We start from the raw sequence: 24,682 nt of genomic DNA, 5'->3' as shown, positions 1-24,682 counted from the left end.
AAGCCCTGCTCTCATGAATAAAAATCTAAGAAACCAAGATTATAATACATAGTTTTATGGAACATTACACCTCCATCATATTATTTAAAAACAAAAAAGCTTGATGTAATAGTTAACTTGCCAAATAGTTTATAGGTTTCCCTGTTGAGTTTCTGAAAAGGTGCAAAAATATACTGCCTTACTACCTGGATTGTGATTACTTGCGGGTTTATGGACCACCCAGAGTATCTGCCCAAGAGACCAGCCAGTAACTTTAGAAGTCCCATGAAGACCTTCCCATTCACAATATCTGGGTTCCTCATTGTCAACTAAAGTTATGGGTTGCTTTCTCTTGAGATCAGTCCCCCTCGAGGTAAGCTATAGTATCGCTTTACAAAATGACAATGGTTAACACATTTGGAGAGTCACTACATAGACTTCATCACGGCTATTAAAGGGGCACTTGTGTACTATAAAGTCGTCACCTATTTTCCTATTAAAAAAAAGTAATATTCAATTACAGCATAATAATATTTCTGCACTGTTCCAAGTGTATCGACGTTTGTACTCACATCATCACAATACAGATGGAGAACATTTTGGCACCGGATTCCGTCACATGCTGTTCACGGACCACCCAGAGTATCGGCCCAAGAGATCAGCCAGTAACTTTAGAAGTCCCATGAAGACCTTCCTATTCTACGGTTTGAAGAGAAATCCCCTGATGCCTGAATCTCCCTCTGAATCAATCAAGGAAAGTTGTCAATTTCAGTGTATAATTTCCTGGCCTTATTTTGATTTTGTCCTGTTTAAGAGTTTGTTCTTACATCCTTGCACTGTGGATAAATAATAGGTACGTGGCACCCGGATAATACAATAAGTACCATTAAAGGGTTACTATTGTCAGAACCCGCGGCGGGGTCCTCGCCGGCAGTACTCACCCGCTCCGGGTAAACGGTCCCACGCCGCGGCTGTCCCATCCTCCTGTCAGGACCGACGGCAGGGTCCTCGCCGGTTTCACTTACCCGCTCCAGGTAGACAGTCCCACGCCGCGGCTGTCCCGTCCTCCTCAGCCGGCCGCGTGGTGGTTCCTAAGCGCGTGCGCGCCCTCACAAAACTTTATGTGTTCCCCGCCGTTGCCGGCAGGGAACACGCGCGAGTGACGTCACGTCTATGGGCGTGGCGATCACTGGCGGGAAGTTTAAAAACTGAGCACTGAAACTCATTCAGTGCTCAGTTATTGTGCCTTACACCTCGTTTTCCTGTTATCCTAGTGCTTTCTCGTGTACCAGACCCGGCTATTCCTGACGTGCTATCCCGTGTACCAGACCCCGGCTATTCCTGACGTGCTATCTCGTGTACCAAACCCCGGCTATTCCTCACGTGCTATCTCGTGTACCAGGCCCTGGCTATTCCTTTCGTTTCTGTTTTTTCGTGGTGTGCTCCAAGTTGTTACTTGCATACCGGGTTCCCACCTATATTTTCTCCGTTCCGGGCAGCTCACGCCGCACATAATAACTGAGCCTTGAAATGAAACCGGCGAGGACCCTGCCGTCGGTCCTGACAGGAGGACGGGACAGCCGCGGCGCGGGACCGTTTACCCGGAGCGGGTGAGTACTGCCGGCGAGGACCCCGCCGTGGGTTCTGACAACTATTTTAATAGTCCCAGAGTCAGCTCATTTAGAAAGTTCCCAGGTATCTTGGTAAGTATAACACATTATAAATACATTGTGCTAGTAAAATTGGTGTCGCGATAACAGCTGGAAATTAAATCTCTCTCTTATTCGTAGGCTAGCCAATTGGCTAAAACAGCGTTTTGTTTTGTAAAATTGCCTTCTACAAAGTGATACCTTGTCATGTTTCAAAGAGAGATGCACTTTAACTTTTTTCCTGCTGATTCCCTGTGATATATTTCCATATGATATCCCTTTCTACGCATATTTACTGCGCTGACATAAATATTCATGTATTCTTTGCCTCATTATACTGTTAATTCTAAAAGCCTATGGCAAGATACACATTTGCCTTATGTGATTCAGAGTTTGCCCTGCTGGTGTCTGTTCTGTGAACAGAATGACCTCTAAAAATAGATGCGTTAGCGTCTGCCTGGTCCTTGGACCATCTGTCTGCGCATTAATTGTGCTATGATTTTCATGTTTCCTGTGGTGGATAAATAGGTTAGGTGTCTTAAACTTGATGCTAACATAAATCCTAATAATTATGAGGCTGCCAGCATAGTACTTCTGACAGTTCATTTGCCTTCGCCTGGAGAAAATGGTGCTTTATTATAACATAAAAAAAACTGTAAGTAAACAAACAAGCAACTCCAATAAATTAAAACAACCCTCCAAGCTTCCCCAAAAAATATATTTTCTGGATCCCTGAAAGCGTGCCTAAAAATTAGAATTTTAAAACAATTTGAAGTTTGAAAAACATTCTTTTCTCGCCCCAGGTTTTTTCGGTGCATACGTATAAGCCTGTAGATGCTGCTAGATAAGGTATCAAAAAGTGGGATATTGTGTCCGCATTTGCATGTCTCTTCCCAGAATGATAAACTGTAATGGATACTTTGGCTCCTTATTGACACATGTATATTATTCTTCTTGCTTTACTCTGTATGGGGAAGGATATTGTCCCATTTCTGTTGACGTTAAGCTTACTAAGTGTACATCATACGGCCTCTCACTTGGTGTTCACAGACAGGAGTGAAATAGTGGCAGGCCTGGACTGGGTGAAGGCTACACCTTACTACTCACAGTTGAAAGCATACACTGAAAAGCACTTGGACCCTTCCTAGAACTTATTTTGTGTTTTTCTTGACTAGCTTAGCCAATAATAAGTGTTATATAGTATAATGTAATTGCACTTTCTGTATGTGCTGGATTGAGATTATTCACTGATTGTACATAATATAAATGTCACAGTGGGGCCTGGTCACTGAAAATCTGCTTTTGTGTGGAGGATGTGGTTTGCCCTTTTTGGGCGCATACATTTTTTATTTTTTTTCAGTGGTCCCTTTCATAGAGGGGATAAGAAGATCCAGCCCTTCCTTGGTTTTGCCTTAATAACATGGGCCAATAGAGCCAGAACTCCTTTTGGGGATGGGAGACAAGAAGAATTAGGACCTGTTAGTCCACTGTGGCTTTTGTTTCCTGTGCTCTGTACTATACATCAACCCTGTGGGGTGAACGGTGTTCTGGAAACACAAACTTAAAACGTATTGAAACTGAAGTCTCCTGAGGCTCAAAATGCTTTTAAAAAATGAATTGTGTTTCTAAAGCAATGCAAAAATGAATTACTCAAAAACACCATGTAAATGACTGGCCTTTTGTCACGTGGGGAAACAATAGCTGTGGAACCTGAAATGTATGCTCTGGTTCTCAGGGAGACCTGTCAGTCTTTAGAAACATAGTTGTTTTAAATCTATAAATTCAGTTGTAAAGCCCAAGGCAAGATACTTGTCAAAGAGATTTTGAACTACTTCTATATTTTAAGGACATCACATTTGCCAAGTAACTGTTCCTGGGAAGTACTTCTAACATTTCAGTGTGATTTACAACAATATACAAAGCCATAGCCATCTAGACCAGGTGCCATGATAGGTCAATAATAGGTCTTGGGGATATTGTAGGTGCCATCAGCGAAGTTAAAAATGCAAAACATTTAATGCGAATGCACAGATGATTTCCGAAAATCCACATTACAAAATTCTGCGGCTTTGTATTTCATGGAATTATAAGCATATTAAACAACAGTTAAACAAAAACACTCTCAGTTAGGCATAATTGATCAAATGACACAGGTAGGATGTTCTTGGTACGTGGAGTCCATGTGCTTAAAGATATTAGACAGCAGATGATTCAGCCCATGGCAGGAAATGCATTAAAATGTAATTTATTCGTTAATACCATCATACCCTTACGAAAAATTACTGCAGTTTTTCTGAAGTAATACTGCAGTTTTTTGGACATGAAAAAACTGCAATACTCCACTTTTACTGCAGTATTACTGCACATTTACTGCAGTTTTACTGCATTTGTACTTCACTGTACTGCAGTTTTACTGCACATTTACTGCACTTTTTTTTATATTGCAAACCTACAGTTGTGCTTCAATGTACTGCAGCTTTATTGCATTTGTACTTCCATACAAAAATAACTGCAGTAAAACTGCAGTACAGTGAAGTACAAATGCAGTAAAACTGCAGTAAATGTGCAGTAATACTGCAGTAAAAGTGGAGTATTGCAGTTTTTTCATGTCCAAAAAACTGCAGTATTACTTCAGAAAAAGTAATTTTTTCGTAAGGGTAGAAAATGATGCATACATAAAGCATCAAGAGTACAAAACACAAAGTGAAATACGTTACTCAAACCAATCAGAAACATCTCTCCGGAGCAAAAGAAATGTTCTGATGCCTGTCTCTAAGCACGTTTGGTGTAGTAATGATACCTAAAGGCCGCTGCATGCTGGCAGCTTATCTCATTAGATCAGCTTGCCAGCGTTCAAGCGTGCTGAAGCGTGATCAGTGACTGCACACAATGAATGTGTGTATTGACCTCACAGGTACCTGCCAAAGCCTTACCTAATAACAGAGCTCTTGTGGGCTTCAACTCAATAATGATAGTAATCAGAGCCAGAACCCACAGAAGCAGGTGCATCCGAGGTGCAAAAAGGGTGTCAGATTTGAAAATGTGTATGACCCACTATACATTGTGTACCGCCACCTTCATGGAGTTTATGTGCATGTTCATGTACATACTAGAGCCCTGCGCGGGACTGTTTTCTTAATCCCGCTGAATTTCTGACAAATACCGCCCGCTCCCGCAACATATGTGTCCAATCCCGCCCGGTCCCGCAGCAAAGAATTTCATTCCCTCATATAATCATTCCCACTCATTCATTCCCTCAATCCAGTCCTCTAGTACGTACTAGTGATGTCCGGATCATGAACGAATCGTTCATTTGATCCGGTTCTTTTTAGTGATCCGGATGAGTCGGTTCACTAGACTGAACGATTCGTTTGTAACGGTTCAGTCTGTGAATCATGCAGCTGTAACCTGATCCTAGAGCTGTGAGTCATCTGCAGAGCACTCAGACACAGACTCTGGGGTCAGGTTACAGCTCATTAATTCACACAGGAACGATGACTCTTAGAGTCAGAGAGTCGTTCAAAGAGTCGAATGATCCGAAGAGTCGAATGATCCGAAGAGTCGAATGATCCGAAGAGTCGAATGATCCGAAGAGTCGAATGATTCGAATCTTACAGGGATCCGGATCTTACAAGGATCCGAATCTTACAGAGATTCGAATCATTCAGAGAATATCACTGATACCATACTTTTATAAATAAATACATTAATAATGTTCACACTGCCCCCAGGATTTAGATTCCCCTGAGTTTGCCCCCCCTTTACCTATAACTGCACCTACAGTTAACTTTATTAAATTAATTAAATTAACCCTCAGTCATCAGCATAAAATTAACCCTTATACCCCATCAACCATAACTGCCCCTGAAATTAACCGTAAAGATCCCATTAACCATAACGGCCCCTGAAATTAACCCTAAAGACCCCATTAACCATAACGGCCCCAGAAATTAACCCTAAATACTCCATTAACCATAACTGCCCCTAAATTAATTGCATGTACTCCAGATAAATTACCTAATAAATTGGTATGGTTGATGGGGTCTTTAGTGTTAATTTGGGGGCAGTTATGCTTAATGGGGTGTTTAGGGATAATTTAGGGGCAGTTATGCTTAATGGGGTCTTTAGTGTTAATTTAGGGGCAGTTATGCTTAATGAGGTGTTTAGGGTTAATTTGGGGGCAGTTATGCTTAATGGGTCTTTAGTGTTAATTTAGGGGCAGTTATGCTTAATGAGGTGTTTAGGGTTAATTTGGGGGTAGTTATGCTTAATGGGGTCTTTAGTGTTAATTTAGGGGCAGTTATGCTTAATGAGGTGTTTAGGGTTAATTTGGGGGCAGTTATGCTTAATGGGGTCTTTAGTGTTAATTTAGGGGCATTTATGCTTAATGAGGTGTTTAGGGTTAATTTGGGGGCAGTTATGGTTAATGGGGTGTTAAGGGTTAATTTTAGGGGCAGTCATGGTTGATGGGGTGTTAAGGGTTAATTTTAGGGGCAGACATGGTTGATGGGGTGTTTAGGGTTAATTTAATGGTGAGGGTTAATTTAATTAATTTAATAAAGTTAACTTAAGGTGCAGTTGCAGGTAAAGGGGAATGTAAATCCTGGGGGCAGTGATTATTAATGTATTATTTATAACAGTATGGTGACATTCTCTGAATGATTAGAATGCCAATGAAGGCAGAGAGTCGTTCAAAGATCCGGATCTTACAATGATCCGGATCTTACAATGATCCGGATCTTACAGTGATCCGGATCTTACAGTGATCCGGATCACTGTAAGATTCGGATCCCTGTAAGATCCGAATCTTTGAACGACTCTCTGCCTTCATTGACATCACTGGAGGCAGGGGGGAGGATTCATAATGAAAGGGGCGGGGCCAATCGTTAGTGTGCCTGCACGGAGTTACTGGAAAACAGTAACTCCGTGCAGACACACTGAGTGATCCGAAGATCCGGATCATGAATCGGATCATTTCAGTGAACGAATCGAAATGATCCGATTCACTTTAATGATCCGAACTTCCCATCACTAGTACGTACAACATATATTTGATAAACTTTTCTTAGAAAAATAAATATTAGAATGGGACTCTAATACAAACTTCACAGAGCTAAAATGAAAGAAAGAAATGCATGAAATGTCCTTTGTGTTTACACTATAAAATATACAATATATAAGCAGCCATTGTATTCTTATTCATTGTCAGTTAGTGCATAGTTTCGCAAACACTCCCTACACCACACCTGCCATTGCCCTAACCCGTTATTGGCAGATGTAGGGGCGGTGTCTAGACTACAATACCCACAATGCCAGTGGCGCATCGCTCCTGTCGCCGGGTAGTGACGTCAGAGCTGCGTTTGGTGAGCTTGGGCTGAGAGTTGTGAGCGGTTGTGTATCCGAGAAGCAGAGTACTGACTGCTCTTCGGTAATCTGGTAGCCCCGCGACTATATAGAGAACATGGCTCTTGCAGGACCCCTCAAGGTGTGCATCGTAGGCTCGGGAAACTGGTGAGTAGCCCCCGGTTTATATTAAACGGGTAGTATAAAATAGAAGTTATTGAATTATTATTCGTTTGGGGTTCAAAACGCTCAATCGGCATTACCGTGTAGTGCTTACCTTTATTTAACCGTTTGGTTGCAGTGCGTTGCTCATTGCCCTTGACAGTCAGAGGGTGACTTTACATGTTTTATGTAAAGTTTGTGACGTCATGGTGATGATCTCACTGAGTGAATGCTATGCTAAGGACATGCAAGATTTGTTCCATGATGCACTGTTAACCTGTCGATTGCCAAGTTCTTTCCGCAAATGACTAGTCACGCCGCGTGTGAATGACTTCTGTACAAAGTATATATTTTTTAATTCATGGTATTTGTTTTTAATGACTGTATACATTTGAGCTGCTCTGAATAAATTATTTTGCATATGGAGAATCACGTAAATGTACCTATAATGGCCTGTTATTTTTTTATAAATCTGCAGGTTTTCATGCAATGTTTTGTAGGACTTAAATGTTTGAATGCGTAGGTCCACGTAGAGCTCAGGTCCAAGGTTTTGTAGTCTGTCTTCTATGCCGTGTAATAAAACGCCAATCAAGAAGCCCATCAAATAACGTCTCTAAGTACAAGTTGGAAAATGGTTTAAATTACTAAAGGAGCTTAAACTTCAAACTTGAAGACGAGAAGCTTGCCAGAGTTTAAGGATCTGTCCCTTCTAGGCTGTAAATTCGTTTAAGCACCTGTCTTTTATTTAGTGTCATGTTAATACTGCTTGTCATGTCCTGTTTACCCATCGTACAGCGCCAAAATTAGCAATAATTATAGGCACAGAATACAAATAACCAGTTGAGAACCATCTCGGATGCATCTGTATTGGCACGTTGCATTTACCCGGTGGACTCGTTTGGTTTAGCCCCGTTTCCCTCGGTGATAGACCATATCTGAACTGGTTTGCTGTTTGTTAGGAGCCCATTGCTACATGTGAGTATATCAAAGTGCTCTACAGTCCCAAAGGCCACAGTAATATACATTATATAGAAACGGAAAACTTGTTTCTAAATTCAATGTGTAGTGTGTGTGTATGTGTATATATATATATATATGTGTGTGTGTGTGTATACACTCGCCAAATTACACAGTTGGTTATTAGTTAGTCACAAATTAGTTTGGTGTCACAGATGTCATTGCCTTTCGGGTCTCCTCTCCCTTCATGATCGGCGTGGCAAGTACAATAAAAGCAGCTGCGTACCTTTTAATAAACGTGTGCTGGGATATCCTCTCGTATCCTTGCACTCAGTGTCTTAAGGAAGCGCAGCGTATTTTAATGAGGTCACCTCAGCATAGCCTCCATAGCGTAAATAGGCCAGGGAGCTCAAGATCATTGTGCATCGAGACACTCTGGGGTAGTAACAGGGGAGCTGCGACCCTAGGCCTAGTCAGCCTAAACTGACATTGTTTTTCCAGTAGCTTCTTCAGAGAACACCCTCGTTGCTGGGTGCCAGGAACTATGAGCATATTGATCAGATATGTATAGGTTGACCATAAACAAAAAAATGCAGGTTGGCACACGCCAAACATGTCTCGTCATAGATCATGGTCCCAACCCCAGGTTTGAAGAACCCTGCTGTTGATCGTATGTTTAGAACGTCCTTAATGGAGTGTTTTGTTTTTTGTGTTTTTATGAAAGTAGAGTTGAATTAACTCCCTCGATTCTTTTGCAGCTTGTGCCTGCATCATTCAGTACGGGTTGCTTTTGTACCAAGACTAGGCCACCTTCTTCCATTGCTCTGTGGTTCAGCTATGTTTACGTGCCCATTGTAGGTGCTTTCGCCTGTTGGACAGGGGTCAACATTGGCATCCTGACTGGTCTGCAGCTATGCGGCCCCATATGCAGCAATATATTCTGATACCTTTCCATCACCAGCATTAACTTTTTCAGTAATTTGAGCTACAGAAGCTTGTCTGTTTGGATTTGACCAAACGGGCCAGCCTTCACAACAGCTGCAGTTTTGGAGATGACCTGAGCCAGTCGTCTAGCCACCACAACTTATGCTTGGCCATTTTTCCTGCTTGCAATACATCAACTTTGAGGACGAAATGTTCACTTGCTGCCTAATATATCCCACCCACTGACGGGTGCCATGATAACAAGATTATCAGTGTTGTTCACTTCACCTGCCAGTGGTGTTATGGTTGATCGGTGTATATTAAAATATACATGGAGGTTACCAGACATGAGCATTCTCAATAAAAAAAAAAAATATTTTGCTTATAGGGGAAGGGCTAAAGGGACACTTAAATTGATTATATTATAGTCATTATTTTTCTTCTAGAACAGGGCTCGACAAACCCCGGATGCTAGGTCGTCATGGCGACTAGAAACCACTTCCTGGCGCCCAGGCTTTTGCAGGGCTGCCATTTTTAATCTGGGTGTGGTGTAGCAGGTGCAGTGAGGCTCCCAGCGGGGTCACGTAGTGCACGGCACTCGCCTCTTTGCGTCACTGCTATGTGTCCGTAGTGTTAGTGTGTAATTTTATAAATGCATAGTGGTAGCTAGCGTGTGCATGTGTATAACAGTGTGGTACTGCAGTGTATGTTTTTTACAGTATGGCATTGGCATATAGTGTTAGTGTGTGTATTAGTCTATAGTGTTAGCATGTGTGTACATGAGCGTAGAATGTTAGCGTGTGTTACTATATGGTGTTAGAGTGTATGTTAGATACATGTGATCAGTCGGCAGGAAGCCAGCTATGCAACAAAGTCTATAGGGCGTTTTTGCCACAGGTTTAAGGGATGTATGGGTACACCCTAAGGTGACTGAAGGGGTTAAAGTTTCTGCATTTGTTGTTGGGTACTGCATTGTTTCCATATTAACGTGTCTTTATGTTTAAAGACTATGCAGTATACACCCTTGCATTTCCATGTATTGCGTACTTACCTATGGTGTACTGTGACTTATTGCCGTGTCATCTTGGCTTTAGTGTGCTGATTCCCCTATTTTTGCTCCCCCCCTTCCTTATTCCCTTCTGTACCCCTTTTCCCCTTTCCCCTATTACAAAATTGAAAAATCAAATAAACATTGGATTTTGAAAAAAAATTGACTATGCAGTATAAAGAGATTAACAAAAATATATATATATATATTTTTTTTTTTATTATTGAAAATGTTTTATTACTATGAAGCTGGGTAGAAATTTCAAATCACTCGATTCCTGCATTAGTGTCTACGTAAAGTGGATTTAGTTTATTGATAGTCTTGCAAGCTTTCATGTTGAAATTAACTCCAATTTCTTGCCTGCCTGCAGGGGTTCTGCTGTTGCAAAAATTATAGGGAACAATGTGAAAAACACGCAGAAATTTGCAGCGACCGTCAACATGTGGGTGTTTGAAGAACTCATAAACGGGAGGAAGCTTACCGAGATAATCAACACCGACCACGAGAACGTGAAATATCTCCCCGGGCACAAGCTGCCAGACAATGTGGTGAGATTTGCTTGCTGCTTATCAAATTTTTTTATTTTATGCATGTATTTCATGTCTCATTACAGAGCTGTGGTTATTGCGTCAAACATTGGAATAAAACTACCGACTGTAGTTTACTGTTTCATAGTGAAACTTAGGATAACACAACCTTTTTAATACAAATATGTGATTGTGCAGTAATGACTACACATATTCTCTCTACAAGCCGATTCAAACACTTGGATTACTGGAGTTGTGAAAACATTTGATATAATCCAGTAATCCCTGCCGAGTGTTATAAAGCTTTGTCCGCATTTTCCTGTGTATTGACAGTTTGTCCACGGTTTAAGTCTGTGAAGGAGTTAATATAATGTTGTTTATGTCTATTTTTCCTGAGACTGCTGCCTTCATCCCAGCCTGTAGCTGATTGCCCATTGTGAATCTTGATTGCCCGTGGGGAGGAAAAGGGGGCGCTGTGTATACAATCACAAACACTGTTTTGGGTCTTGGTATTCTTCCAAGTAAACTGCTAGAACTGGCAGGATTTATGCCTTTCTTCATACCTGTCAGCAAGGTGCTGATTGCAATTGTTTCTACTTTTTCTTTGCAGGTCAAATGCACACTGCTATCCGTGGAACGCTGTCTATTTTTATTATATTATAAATATTAATATAAATATTATTTATAACATTTTATCATGCCTATTTTTATTTTGGATGTAGCCTTTAATGGCCGTAAGGGTCAGTCTATGCCTATAAATCGTCAGTGGTTCCATGTATCCTCTTCTTACTGTCATCAACCAACCACTAGGAGCTAATGCAATCATGTCCCAGCAGTGTGGGGTGGTGGCGGCGGCATGTTTGTGTGCTTTGCCAATACTCCTCACTGATCAGTGGGCTTCCAAGTGTTCAGGTAGCGGATCTCATGAAACCAATTTGCAACTTGTGATACTTTTTCAGTATCATACATCGTGCCATCCAACTCTTGTTCACTTGTTAAAGTATGTTTGCGTATAATATTGTAATGATGTATGCTTTCTTTTCTTGAGAGGTGCAGAGATCGAATATCACAGAATGAAATTGGTCACTTTCCATAATCCTATATTGTGCAATTCAGTTACCAAACCTATATTATGAGGGAGAAGCGTCAAGTTCTGAATAATTTTTATTCATAAGCACAGCACATACTATGGGTAGCTTTAATGAAGACAATGAGTACCGTATTTGCTCGATTATAAGACAACCCCCAAAATCTGAATATAAGACTACCCTATAGGAAAAAGTTTACTAGTAAATATTAATTCATGTAAACTATTTTTTTATATTTAATAAAAGCTATGATTGAGAAACATTTATTTTATTTCCTTTTTTTTTCTTTTGTTAAAAGGCATATCATGGGACACTGGCATATAGGGCGGTATAAGGCATCTGGAATCATAGTGGCATAAAGGGGGTTAAAGGGCATATAATCGGGCACTCTGCCTCCAGAAAAGCTGTATGCACTCGACCATTCTGCATTCTGACTCCCTGGTGGTGGAGGCCGGTGCTTCTATGACCTAGCACCGGAAGGTCATGTGACACCGGTGCTCTGTCATAGAAGCCCCTGCGGATGTGCCAGTAGTAGCGGGGGTTGCCTACGTCCATCGAGCGGATGTTCGCCGGCCGCCAGAGAAGAGAATTCCCCGCAGCGCTCCGGGGAATTCTCATCTCTGCCAGCCCAGGGAAGGTATGCACGATGTGTGTAGATAACCTCCGCTGCTGCCGGCACTCGGTGATAGAAGGGGCTAGAAGTGCCGGCAGCAGCAGGGGTTACCAGACAGGAGGATCCAGGTCCCCTGCAGCGCTGCACGGGATCTGGATCTTAATCTCATAGTCAGACCTCTGTTTGAGGTCTGATTATAAGACGAGTGTTTTGTTTTGTTTTTTGAGTATTTGCTCTGAAAAAAACCCTTGTCTTATAATTAAGCATTAGTATTTACTATTTAATGACTGTAGTCCGGATTCTCTGTTTTGTGTAAAACTGATTGATGCCGTTCTGATGCTTACATCAGTTATCTAGTATAGACTGTTTTAATGCTCTTTGTTATTTCCAGGTTGCCGTTCCAGACCTTGGTGACGCAGTGAAAGATGCCGACCTCCTGGTTTTTGTCATTCCTCACCAATTCATAAATAAAATCTGTCAGGAAATCTCCGGGAAGGTGCACAAGAAAGCTCTTGGGATAACGCTGATTAAGGTGTAAACAATCACTCATTTCACACTGGCTAAAATTCATTTGCCATGGCTGATAAAATCTTTTACTAAACTTAAAGAAATTTTGCAGCGCTAACTTTTGTGTAACTGAAAACATTGTGATCATACCCTATGAACGTTTTAAATCCTACTTTAAAAGCTATTTGGGCTTAGTAATATTAAACGGCAATATTTTCCATTTTAGGGTATAGATGAAGGACCAGAGGGGCTTAAGCTCATTTCTGACATTATCCGTGAGAAGATGGGCATTGATATTAGTGTGTTGATGGGGGCAAACATTGCAAACGAAGTTGCTGCTGAGAAATTCTGTGAAACGACAATAGGTATTGTATATTTTATTTTTAATAGGCTTTTAGGTTATTTATGTAAAGAGAAATAACTGTACAGTAAGGTACTACAGTTATACCCCAATCCTTCCAAAACTACCTTTTTGTTTGTAAAAGAATTTTGAGCATCTTCACCTACCAGGGGCACTCCAGTTGAACTTCCCAAATACTCACTGCATTAGATGACTCCATCCAGGCCCGATTGCAGTGTGCTTGGACCTTCCAATATCAATGATGCCTCCGCTGTAACAGAAGCTGATCGTTCTAGGTTTCAGTAGGCGTTCTGATAACGTGGGGGGGGGGGGGGGGCTGAACAGAGCCTCCAGCAAGTGAAATAATTGTTCCCAGAACTGTGACTTTGATACCTAGGAAAATATGATACAATCTTGGGAAAATAAAACCACAAATGGTGTATCCGCTACAAACCATGAACTTTTACTGCATGTAAGGCTGAGGTGGGCTGTTACTTGTGCTTCACATTTTAGTACAGCGCGGACTGACCCCATTGTCTTCTCTGATCTGACATGGACAGGTTATGGCAGTCCTAAACTTGGACCGTAGGGAAAATGTGCTCCTAATGCCTTTGCCCGTAGCGTAGCTCTTGGCAAAGTAACAGAGGAGGGTTGTTACAAAACATAATTGGGCATCTAGCCTTTAATTAAATGATATTATGGGTAATATTTCCCTTTTAATTGTAAGACTGTACATCTCAACCATGCTTTCCGGACAAGCTGCGCCCCACCCCAGCTTTCTTCACGAGTCCTGTGGGTGTAGTAGTCATGCTGGACTACTCTTCACCCCTTTTGGTGAAATGTAATTTGGTTCTCTTAGCTTTAGGAAACTTGAGTGGAGAGAGGAGTTCAGTTCATTAATTGGTTTTGTAGTTTTTGCCATTAGACTAGAACAGTCCCTTACTATAAAATCAAATAACCCTAAGATAATTAGACAGACTTCGCAAACTGACTTTGCTTTTAATGATTTAACCCTACCCAATGTAAAGCTTGCTTTAATTAAAAAGCTATTGTCCAATTTAATTTCAATTAAATAACTCAAAAATGCCATAAGCATTATCTTCATTTTTTTTATACAAAATAAACTCATGGAAATCAAGAATATTTTTTATTTCTTCTGCATTTAAGTGTTTTCTATGTCTTCTGCTTTGTCAGAAACCATGAAAATGTGCTAAACCCAGGGACCATTTTACAAGCTAAATATTCTTTTCACCCGTCCCCTTTAAAACATTTATTTTTTTTTTTTTTTTACTCGAAATTTCATTTCCTCTTCTAATCTTTAAAATATGGACAGACTAGTTGAGGCAACCCTGTTGGAAGTTGATTTGATTCATTTAGCTATCCAATTTCATGCTTTGAAGATCCAGGTAATAATGTAACACCCATAAAATGTACTTGGTTTATTAATATGTATGTAATGACAGCCATTAAAACTTTCTCTCTAACTCCTGTATCTAAAAGTACAATTTCGTATTACATCCATCAAGCTTATGCATATTCCCAATCTTCTTAAACATATATCAATTGTGAATAGAGATACATATAATTGGAATTTTGGTTATTGTGTAAAAGAGCAGCAGTTGCATACTAGGTAGCTTGGTATGTCCTTGTGCGGGAGACGGGACGCTTTCTTTAATTTTGGAAATGTCTTCAAAGCGGTGGAGGCAGTCTGTAATAGAGGGCACCACCTGCTGTTGCCAGTGGCAAGCAATCAGATTTAGCTGCGTTCTCCAAACGAACGTGCTGCGACGGCACATCTGGTGTGTTGTAGAAAGGAGGTGGGCTGTCAGGGACTCCTTGATAGTGTGGATCCTCTCCCAGGATCCCTTAATACCACGCGCAATTAACTATAATGATATAACAAATATCAAAATAACGCTGCCACCACCAAGACAATTTATAAATGGGGTGCCTTGGTACCCCAAACGAATCAGACTAAAAAAAAACCCACAGAATATATTTTAACACAATAATTATGTGATTTCAAATTACCAACAAAATGGTCTAATCGGGTAACGTGAGTATTTACCAGACAAAGGCAGAACTTAATAAAGGAATATTTATTATGAACAAAAAAATCACAGTGCATACAAAAAGCAGATGATAAACAGATTTACACCAAACAGATAAAATAAAAAGGAGAAAATTACAGAAAACCTAACTACTCACTTGAATGGTAAAGTAACAGTTTTTCTGCCCGTAGGGCTCCGGCAAGGAAAGATGGCGACTTACTCAAAATTAGATCTTGGCCCCTAGTAAGCACACTGACCAATCTTCTTCATTAACTTTTATACTCTTTCCCAGTTCATCTCGAGTTTCCAAGCCGGCCCAGAGGTGGTATAAGCGGAGGGAAGGTGTACCATAAGTGACCTCCCCCTTGAGTAGTGGAAACATATCAGTCTAAATAACTTATTTTCATTTTATCGTCCCTCCTGTGCTCGCCACAGCAATAATTCGTGCATTTATGATTTTCTTGTAAATTGTGAAGTCCATAGATATGTCAAACTTGCTACTTATGACTGACCATCATAGACTTCACAATTCCTTCCAAACCGTTTACGTTGCGCTGTCATGTTTGTTCTCTTCTTGTAGGGTGCGCTTTCCCCGTTCTAGGTATGCACACAAGGAGGTATGATAATGAATCTGAGTTATTATTGATATGTGTTGGATATGACCTGGATATGAAATGGTTTTCCTGACTGCTAGTGGTCACTTAGCATATCAAAGAATCCATCTATGAGGGGAGAAGGCATATGGTCGTCTACATTTGAACCTGGACAAAGCGGCAGCTCCACTGTAGGATTTTGCACCTTGTAGAAGGCCCTGGTTGGAGTCCGAGCTTCAAAAGACAACTTTATCTTACAAGACCTTTTGGCACCACATGCCTATACAATCAAATTAACCCCTCTCATACTGAAATTGGCCATACCATCTCTACCAGGTAGCAAGTCCATGTATGCACTACACAAGTTGGTGTGACACCTCTGATCTAGACTAAATGCTCAGGTTAGGCGAGTATGTGGGGTTATGTACCAAAAGGCTCAATAGTGTTTGTATGACTTATACATATATATTGGTTTTGTGGTGTTTGTTTTTTTGTTTTTTTTTACCCAATTATGTTGATTTAATGTAGTAAGAAACGCAGAACTTGAGAAAGTGACAGATTAACCTAAAGCAATTGGGGTCAATTCAATACTGTAGTTTTATATTGCTTAACTGTAAATGATTTGCCCAAAGTTATGTTACAAAATTGTCTCTCTTTAGAGCTAATATTTTTATATCCATAGGATACAGTAGTCCGCTTAAAATAAGGATGTAATCTGTTTAGTCTCTCTGTTGGGTGTATCCTATTAGTCGCAAAGCAACCTTTCAAAAGGAGTTGGTATAAGCTTCTAAAACATTTTGAGTGTCCATAACCATGGTATCTATATGATATAGTGTATTTTATGGAGGTTACTTAAAAGGGAAGTAAGAAATATTCCCATCAAACCCATGGATCAATTTAAAGGTTGGTTGTGGTTTTTTTTTTCTTTGGGTCTGCATCTAAATATTTATATATACTTTAATTATATTTACTTTTTATCAGGCAGCAGAGTCCGCGAGAATGGCGTTCTGTTCAAAGAGCTGCTACAGACTCCAAACTTCCGTATTACTGTGGTGGATGATGCCGATACCGTGGAACTTTGTGGCGCCTTGAAGGTAGAGTCCAGTAACCAATTTACATGCTGAGACGTTAGGCTCATTTAAAAGCATATTCTTGACAGGGAATTATAACCTCCTGCTTGCGTGGGCTCACAATGGGATTTCAATGCAGTTTTCCGTAAGGGATTATGGGAAATGGAAGAACCATCATGGCTATGCCTTGGCTCGAGGCGCATGCAGGGCTAAGCAACCCATTGATTAGCATTTTAAGGGCATCAACCCGCCGAATTACATGAGCTCAGCTGCTGGATGCGGGTGGCCACACACTACAGGACATGATCTCCTAGAGTGACATTTTCTGTACGATTTGGCCCTACTGGCCACCAGGCATTTGCACAGTGTGCCAAATGGCCAGTCCAGGCCTTGGCATATGTGTAGTCCGTGTTGAGAAATGTGATGTAGCATTAAAAATTATTAAAAGGTCCAACAATACGCCTTTAAGTGCCGCTGAGGTATTTAAAAAAGACAGCATATATAAATCAAACGGCAAACCAGTCTAGATTTTAAAGTAGACATGATGTGAAATGTGTATTTTTGTGACCATCTGGGATTCTCGGTTTTATCTCAAGGCTCTATAGTGCATCAATCATTTTAATTTTTTCAGAGCATGTTAAACTATTGGAAATGAGATGGTAGACCTGCCTGAACATACATGATAAATTGTCCGTCCCCCCCCCCCCCGAGCAGCATCTTTCATGCGATTCCAGAGGAAATGCCACGATTACTCATGAATGCAGGATGATGCTGCTGGGTGCATATAAGAGAGAGAATGGCTTGTTTTGAAGGATATTTTTCATATATTAAGTTTCCAGCGGTGTACTGCTCACTTTTTCCATCCATGTCTAGTTTCATAGCACCACCTCTGTTTCCGTTTTATTTGCTATAGTCCTAGATTTCGTGTATAATGGATATAAGAGTACATTTTGCAATGCGCTGTTTGTATGCCAATCCAAATGCATTCGTTAGACTCATTTCCCAATTCCAATAACTAAGTTTACTCCTCCCCTCACTGCCTCTAGTGGAAGTAGGATGTGTACTCAAGTATGCTTTCCACGCTTCCTGGGTGGTGCGTTCATTGAAATACTGATGCTTAGCTTGCCGGCATGATATTTGCTGTGACTACCCTATCATTTCATTGGGAACTCGTCCCACATTGACTTCAGCGGGAGGATAATTTGTGGGAAGTGTACTTAGGTATGCTTTCTTCTTAAACTTCACTTCCTGGGTTCAGTAGAGGTAGCTGGAAGAATGAGAACTCAACAGTCTTATAGTCTTTGTTTAGTAACTTTAGAATGTCTGCATCAATTTGCATGTATTCTATGGAGTTCTTGCGTGGAACACAACATGCATTAAAAAACAAAACATAAGAGAATTACTATGGCTTTAAAAGGAGCAGTCTAGCCCTAAATGTTCTGTTATTGATGGCTCAATAATGCCAAATCTGTCTTTGCTTTATCGCCCTTAAAGTTTTATTCAGTTTTCCCTGAAGACTATTATGTTTCTTTACTGTACAGGATTGTGATACTGATCCTGATGTAACAGATCTGCTTTGAATCCCTTTAAGCATCCTCATGGTATTTAAAATAGGCTATTTTTTATATAAAAAAAAGTTGTATCCTAACCTTAACTGCAAGACAAGTCTCTAACCCATAAAAATAGCTTTTAACCTTTTTTTTCATTGGAAGAGTATGCAGAATTCCATTTCAAGTATGTAAGTGATGTTACTCTGTGGGGTGCCTTTTCATAACCTATTAATTATCTGTAGGCCTTTCTATCATTTCAGCTAACACTGGTGATTAGTCTAGGTCATAGGACGGATATGACCATTGCTCAGCTGGAGTTGCGTACACAATAAATCCACTCCCCCCCCCCCCCCCCCAAAGCTGTATTATTAAATCCTGCAACTACCCCATCATGACACTTTTACCTATCGAGCTACACATCCTCATCAGTGGTAATGGGGTCCAGTTATCCTCTATTCCCTGGCCTGTTTGTTTTTTTTTTACAAAGCCTAATTTAGCGTCTTAATACATACATGCACTTGTGTAGTTTAATTTATAGATTGTGCCTAAAGATTACTTTTAAATTAGTAAACCTTCTCAGATCTTATCACCTCTTTTATATACGGTATATAAAAAAAATGCACTTGATAATCTATTTGGTTTTTGTGCTTTCGTTGTGATTTCCGCTTTGGACACATTACTTAACCCCTTCAATCCCCCATAGACGTACCAGGACATCCAAAAAACGCCCACAAAGAAACCCCTATGGACGTCCCGGTACGTCCAGCCCTTCGTGCGGCGTCAGGGACACATCCCTGCCGCTGCACGGGAGACTCCCCCCTGGCAGCAGAAGCCGGCATCTCCGGCTTTCTGCTGCCCGATCTCCCGTAACAGCTTCCGGCATGAAAGCCGGTAAACTGTTACGGTTGAAAGTGCCCGATCGCGCAGTTGCAAACGCGCGATCGGGCATTCCCTTCCGGGTTACGTCACTGCGGGGATATCCTGCCCTCCAATGAGGCACAGAGACGCTGCGATCTCTATGCAGGTCTGTGAGGACCTGCATAGAGATCACCGTGTGATCGGTGCAGGGGGATCGCGGGGAGGGGAGTGAGAAACCATCGCTCTCACTCCCCCTCCCGTCCTGAAAGAGAAAAGCAGAAAAAAAAAGTTAATTCATTTAAAAAATATTAAATAAATAATTAAAATATATAATACAAAAAAAATTATAATGTGAGCTGTGATGTCATTGTGACATCACTGGCATGTTCAGGAGGTCCCTAGGAGGACCTCTAACCATTTCTGTGTAAAAATAATATATAAAAAAAAATGTAAAAAAATGTAAATTAAAAAAAATATATAAAAAAAGATAATAAAAAAATTATTAAAAAACCTTACTTCCCACTGCCCTAGCATATAACATCTAGCCAGTATAACCCTTCTGCCCCGTTCACAACCCCCAAACCCGTTAAGCCATAGGCATAAAAATTATACAAAATTGTACACCTTATAGTATGCTCCCTGGTGCTGGGAAAGTCTGGAAAATCTATATAAATTAGGTATTTCTGAAATCAGGACACCTGAATTGATAAACTTGGAGGGGATTTTCCATCACTTTACCTATTTTGTGAGGATTCAGAGGGAAAATGTAAAAAAAAATTAGTTTCATTTTCTAAAATTCGCTAGTTTTTACTAAATTTCTCATTCTAAATTTTCAGCTAATCTTCCAACTATGGTATCAAACGAAAGCTCTATCTCTCCTTGAAAAAACAATATATAGTTTATATGGGTACGCTATTCACAGGAAAAGAGAATCATCGCTAAACCGACATACCCCAAAAATGGCAAAATTGCTCTGGGCTTTGAGGTACCAAAAAACCCTGGGATTGAAGGGGTTAAAGGGCGTTTATTGTGACTTGAAGCTTTTGTGCTGAGCAACCAAATTGCTCTTTGCCTCATTTAAATGCAGCTTATGTCTGAGAACCTGGAAAACTAGAGATAAGACCTAGAGTCCTTGATTGTTCGTGGTTTTTTTTTTTTCTTCTCGACTTTTTATTGTAACTGAATACCTTCACAGAATAGGAAATAACTTGCTCCAGGGAAACATTACCCTACTTTTAAAAAAGCAAAAAAAAAACAAAAACCCTCTTATTTGGCATTCATAAACATTTTACATCGCTAGATAAAAAAAAAATTAAAAAAAAAAAAATCCTTTACCGATTCCAATCTCCGTGTTTATTCTGGAAACCAGAAGACGTTTGATTTCTGCAAAATGTTTAAAGACTTTAATTCCTTCAGTTCAGGGTATCAAGAAACCCTTCTAAGTGGATTAAGTGTTTATTTTAATATGTGGATTTAGACCGGTGCAAGTAATTCAGGTGTTTTATTTTCGTGCTATTTGTTTACGTGCTTTGGTTTTTTTATGGTCTGTAATAGAACATTTCCATCCATAAAACTTCAATTTAAAAAAAATAAAAAATACAAACAAACCCAGACCACAGCTAAATAAATATTACTGGTTTATTAAACATGTTCTTGCCTTTCACTTTTATTGGGGATTTAATAAAGGAAGTCTTGTCCTCTGGTGCTTGTTAATTTATTTTATGGTCTTATAAATTTACACTGTCAATAAACTTTGAAGCAGACTCTGCATGGTCTTGAAATTTAGGAGCTGGCCATGCCCAAAATAAAAAAAATTTGTGTTTTCATGAGGCCCCGTGTTTAAGAACTACACAACAATCGTATAATGTAACGCGGTATGCTGAATTAGCCTAACTTATTAATTTATCCCCATTCTTTATTGCCTGAGGCTTCTATGTTGTCACGCAGATAAGGATGGAGTATTGCCTTCTAAAATTCATAGGGCTTAACCACAAGCATTGTATTATGGGTCCTAGAACTTCTTGAGTCGCATCCATCTTTCGTTAATATATGTTGTATGGTTAGAATGATAGAAGCTGGAATGTGGATTTTTTTCCACTTAATATCTAAAGTAATTCTGACATAGGTTGCTGCATAAATGCAGTAAGTGGTCTTATTGCACGTGAGATAGTAATACGTTTCCATGAAGTCCAATGTAAAGCCTGTTCATGATGTTGGTCAAGGTGGTCTGATATGAAGTCTCCTGGCCCCTTTATACTTTTCAGATTGCCCTGTGACAAAACAACTTAGTTTTATCTGTGGCCTGCCTTACATTTAATGGAACCTAAAAAGAACTCGAGATTGTATGTTTTGTGACCTTGAGCATGATGGCTCCCTAGTTTTTACTACATATATTAAATAGGAACTCCTCACTTTTGAAACTCCAAAATAGGTGTGATGCACTTGTCCAAAACTGGTAGTTGTTTAATGGCTAAAGCTATAACATTCCTTTTAATATGTAGAATTAAACCTAAAACATCTGTTCAATTTACTGATCTTGGGTATTTGTTTTTAGAACATAGTGGCTGTGGGTGCTGGTTTCTGTGATGGCCTCAACTGTGGCGATAACACCAAGGCAGCCGTTATCCGTCTCGGACTCATGGAGATGATCTCTTTTGCCAAGATCTTTTGCAAGGGCCAAGTATCTTCTGCCACGTTCCTGGAGAGCTGTGGAGTGGCTGATCTTATCACCACTTGTTATGGCGGGCGGAATCGAAAAGTAGCTGAGGCTTTTGTGAAAACTGGCAAGGTAAGTCTACAAGACTTGGACCCAACCCATGATAATTAAACCTCTAACTTTTTTATGAAAGTAATTGGGTAGGGTGCATGATCTCATGGCAGTTACTAAATCCTGCCTTATTAGTGTGCCTTGAGGACTAGGTTTGGAACCAGACGTTTAGTGCTTCCAATTTTGAGTTCTTATTTACACTATTTCAAGCTGAGTTCCTTTCAGAAAACACAGTAGCTTTCTCAGTGGAACTTTTTAATTTTAACTAGAATATCAATGGAATATCCAATAAATCCTTACAGGAAATCAACAAGCCAAATGAGTTAAAGGAAGTCTTTAAACTTAGCTAAAATGTTTGCCAGATATATTACAACAGCAGTATGACCATAATGGGCATACTGGTGTGTTCCCTTTTTAATATTGTCTTATCTTATCTTTTGTCTTTGTATATTTTTCCCAGTTTTCACACACCTATCCTTTTTTTGATTTTTATTTTCTTCTTCAATATACAGTTCCTGCAGTCAATGTCCCAATCAGGCATTATATATTATAACTAGCTGTGTGGAGATGGTAAATTGTTACCCTAGGGACACTTTTGTTAATCCGTATGCTTTTATTTATTAAGTTACAATTGGACAAATTGTAGGACAACTATGATCAGTCTGTTTTCCAATGAACTACGGAATCAGTGGTTGTCCCTTTTTTAAATAGGCCGTAATGCCCCATCATGGTAACACTTGATTTTTAAATTTCTAGGAGTGTAATTACTGTTAATAAGGTTTCTCTATTTTTCTCTATATCCTAGGAGTTCTACAGCTCGCATTTTGTTTTATATCCGCATGCTAAAAATGTAAATGTATTTAATGGTTTTTTTTAAATTAGTTTTTGATTTTCTTTCTATCTCTTACGGGAGGAATTGTGTTTAAACACCTGCTATTAAAATATAACTTGGATTCAGAGGTTATTTTTATGAATTAGGCAGTAACGGCGTTGTACACAATGCCAGCAACGTACAGATTTCTAGTTGGACTTGGCAATCTGGAGGTGTGTATTCAAACTGTATTAAATGGTAGTTTTGTGCCACAGAGCATCGAAGAACTGGAAAACGAAATGCTTAATGGACAGAAGCTACAGGGACCCCAAACATCTGCAGAAGTTTACCGCATTTTGAAGCAGAAAGGCATGGTAGATAAGTAAGTGCTGGATCGTTCTCATCACTTAGACTTGGTACATTAATCATAGGTCTATAGTTTTCTGATAGAGGGTCACAGCCTACAGAAGATTTTTCATCCTACACGCTATCTTGAGAACTCTAAGAGGTCAGACTCTTTTGAACTGATCTCAAATTTCCTTTTCATGGAGTTGAGTCACCCTTATGTCTAATAGGATTCGACACCGAAGCGGAAAGTGATGGAGTACATGTTAAAACGAACCTGTCACATAGAATAAATCCTATATTTTCTATTTCATAGACTAAATCTATTGGTGTATACGACTTTATATTATATATAATATAATATATTGAAATCCACTTAGTTTATTACATGTGGTCTTCTTATATTCTTTAGATTTGCTCAATTTATTCTTCCCAATTGTTCTCTTGTGTTTTTTGTTAAGGTGCTGATGGTTGAGGAAACATGAAAGCTATGAATAGGGGCAGAATTTGTTGTGGCCCCTTGTTGGGCCCATGATAAACGTTAACATTAAATATCCCCAAAACAGCTGATTGGCAGACATAAAGTGCAATCTATAGCTTTAATAAATACTGTGAAGGTGCCTTGCGCTTGGACCTGAACTGACTTACACAGGTTAACTGCACTAAATATAGCAACCATGCTTCCTGAGGATCATGTATATGTTGCTGTACCCAATTATTTATTTAGCTGTTGAACACAACATTCACGCAAGTAGCCATAAAACTTAAACTACTGATAAATCTTCTATTCTGCAAAGTATTTAGAATAACAGAAAAAAGGGCTACGCGATACTGCTCATTCCATTTAGGTTAGGTTGTAATCTAACAAATGCCTTACTTGATTTTATTTTGTAGGTTCCCACTTTTCACCGCTGTGTATCAAATCTGTTATGAAGGAGTACCTGTGGAAGAGTTTATTTCCTGCTTACAAAGTCATCCAGAACACATGTAGAGCGGTAACTGTCACATGGGTTTTCTCATGTTTTACAGAATCCTTGGAGATCGGTCTCCACTAACGCACAAAACCCTGAACACATACATGCATATATATAATATATAATCTTCCCTGCTCTACCACTAATCTGTGAAACTTTACCGTCGTAAAGCTGCTTAACGTAATGGTGCATGGAGAACACTGACGCTACACACATTACACAATTGGATCAGTCATGCAGGAGCTGCTAGTCTTAGAAAATAATTTTATAGTTATTTTAACCCATTACCTCTGAGTAGCGGCTTTCCTGTATGCAAATAGCAAACTCTTTTTGAGGGAAAAAAGAATCCTCATCATACAAGTGTTAAGTACCTGTTTGAACCCATTGACCATTGCGCAGTGCTCTCCACAGTCCGAACTTCAATTTTCAACCCTTTCAGTGGCAGGTCCCAGAAACGTGAATAACCACCGTTTATTTTTAACGTTAAACATTTTCAGATTTTTTTTTTATTGCTTTTTATTCGTAC

At 39.8% G+C, this 24,682-nt stretch overlaps 1 protein-coding gene across 1 annotated transcript; it reads left to right on the top strand.

Annotated features, from left to right (window-relative positions):
* Window positions 1-7,089: 7,089 nt before the first annotated feature.
* On the top strand, window positions 7,090-24,173 carry LOC149300748 (glycerol-3-phosphate dehydrogenase 1-like protein). The gene is made up of 8 exons (XM_089484862.1): window positions 7,090-7,139; window positions 10,433-10,610; window positions 12,682-12,822; window positions 13,024-13,162; window positions 16,763-16,875; window positions 21,814-22,047; window positions 23,113-23,219; window positions 24,077-24,173. The coding sequence occupies exons 1-8, from the start codon at window positions 7,090-7,092 to the stop codon at window positions 24,171-24,173; spliced, it is 1,059 nt and encodes a 352-aa protein (XP_089340988.1).
* Window positions 24,174-24,682: the final 509 nt, after the last annotated feature.

Source organism: Sceloporus occidentalis, unplaced genomic scaffold (genome assembly GCF_023333645.1).
Source record: "Sceloporus occidentalis isolate IW3139 unplaced genomic scaffold, rSceOcc1.0.p SCAF_23, whole genome shotgun sequence".
NCBI classification, from domain to species: domain Eukaryota; kingdom Metazoa; phylum Chordata; class Lepidosauria; order Squamata; family Phrynosomatidae; genus Sceloporus; species Sceloporus occidentalis.
This window is presented reverse-complemented; position numbering and strand designations above follow the sequence as displayed.

Excerpts from the sequence above, each read along its gene's own strand:
- LOC149300748 (XM_089484862.1), top strand. The coding sequence starts at position 7,090 with ATGGCTCTTGCAGGACCCCTCAAGGTGTGCATCGTAGGCTCGGGAAAC. Across the intron at positions 10,611-12,681 it reads ACAAGCTGCCAGACAATGTG|GTTGCCGTTCCAGACCTTGG; the intron begins GTGAGATTTGCT and ends TGTTATTTCCAG. Across the intron at positions 22,048-23,112 it reads CTTTTGTGAAAACTGGCAAG|AGCATCGAAGAACTGGAAAA; the intron begins GTAAGTCTACAA and ends TTTGTGCCACAG.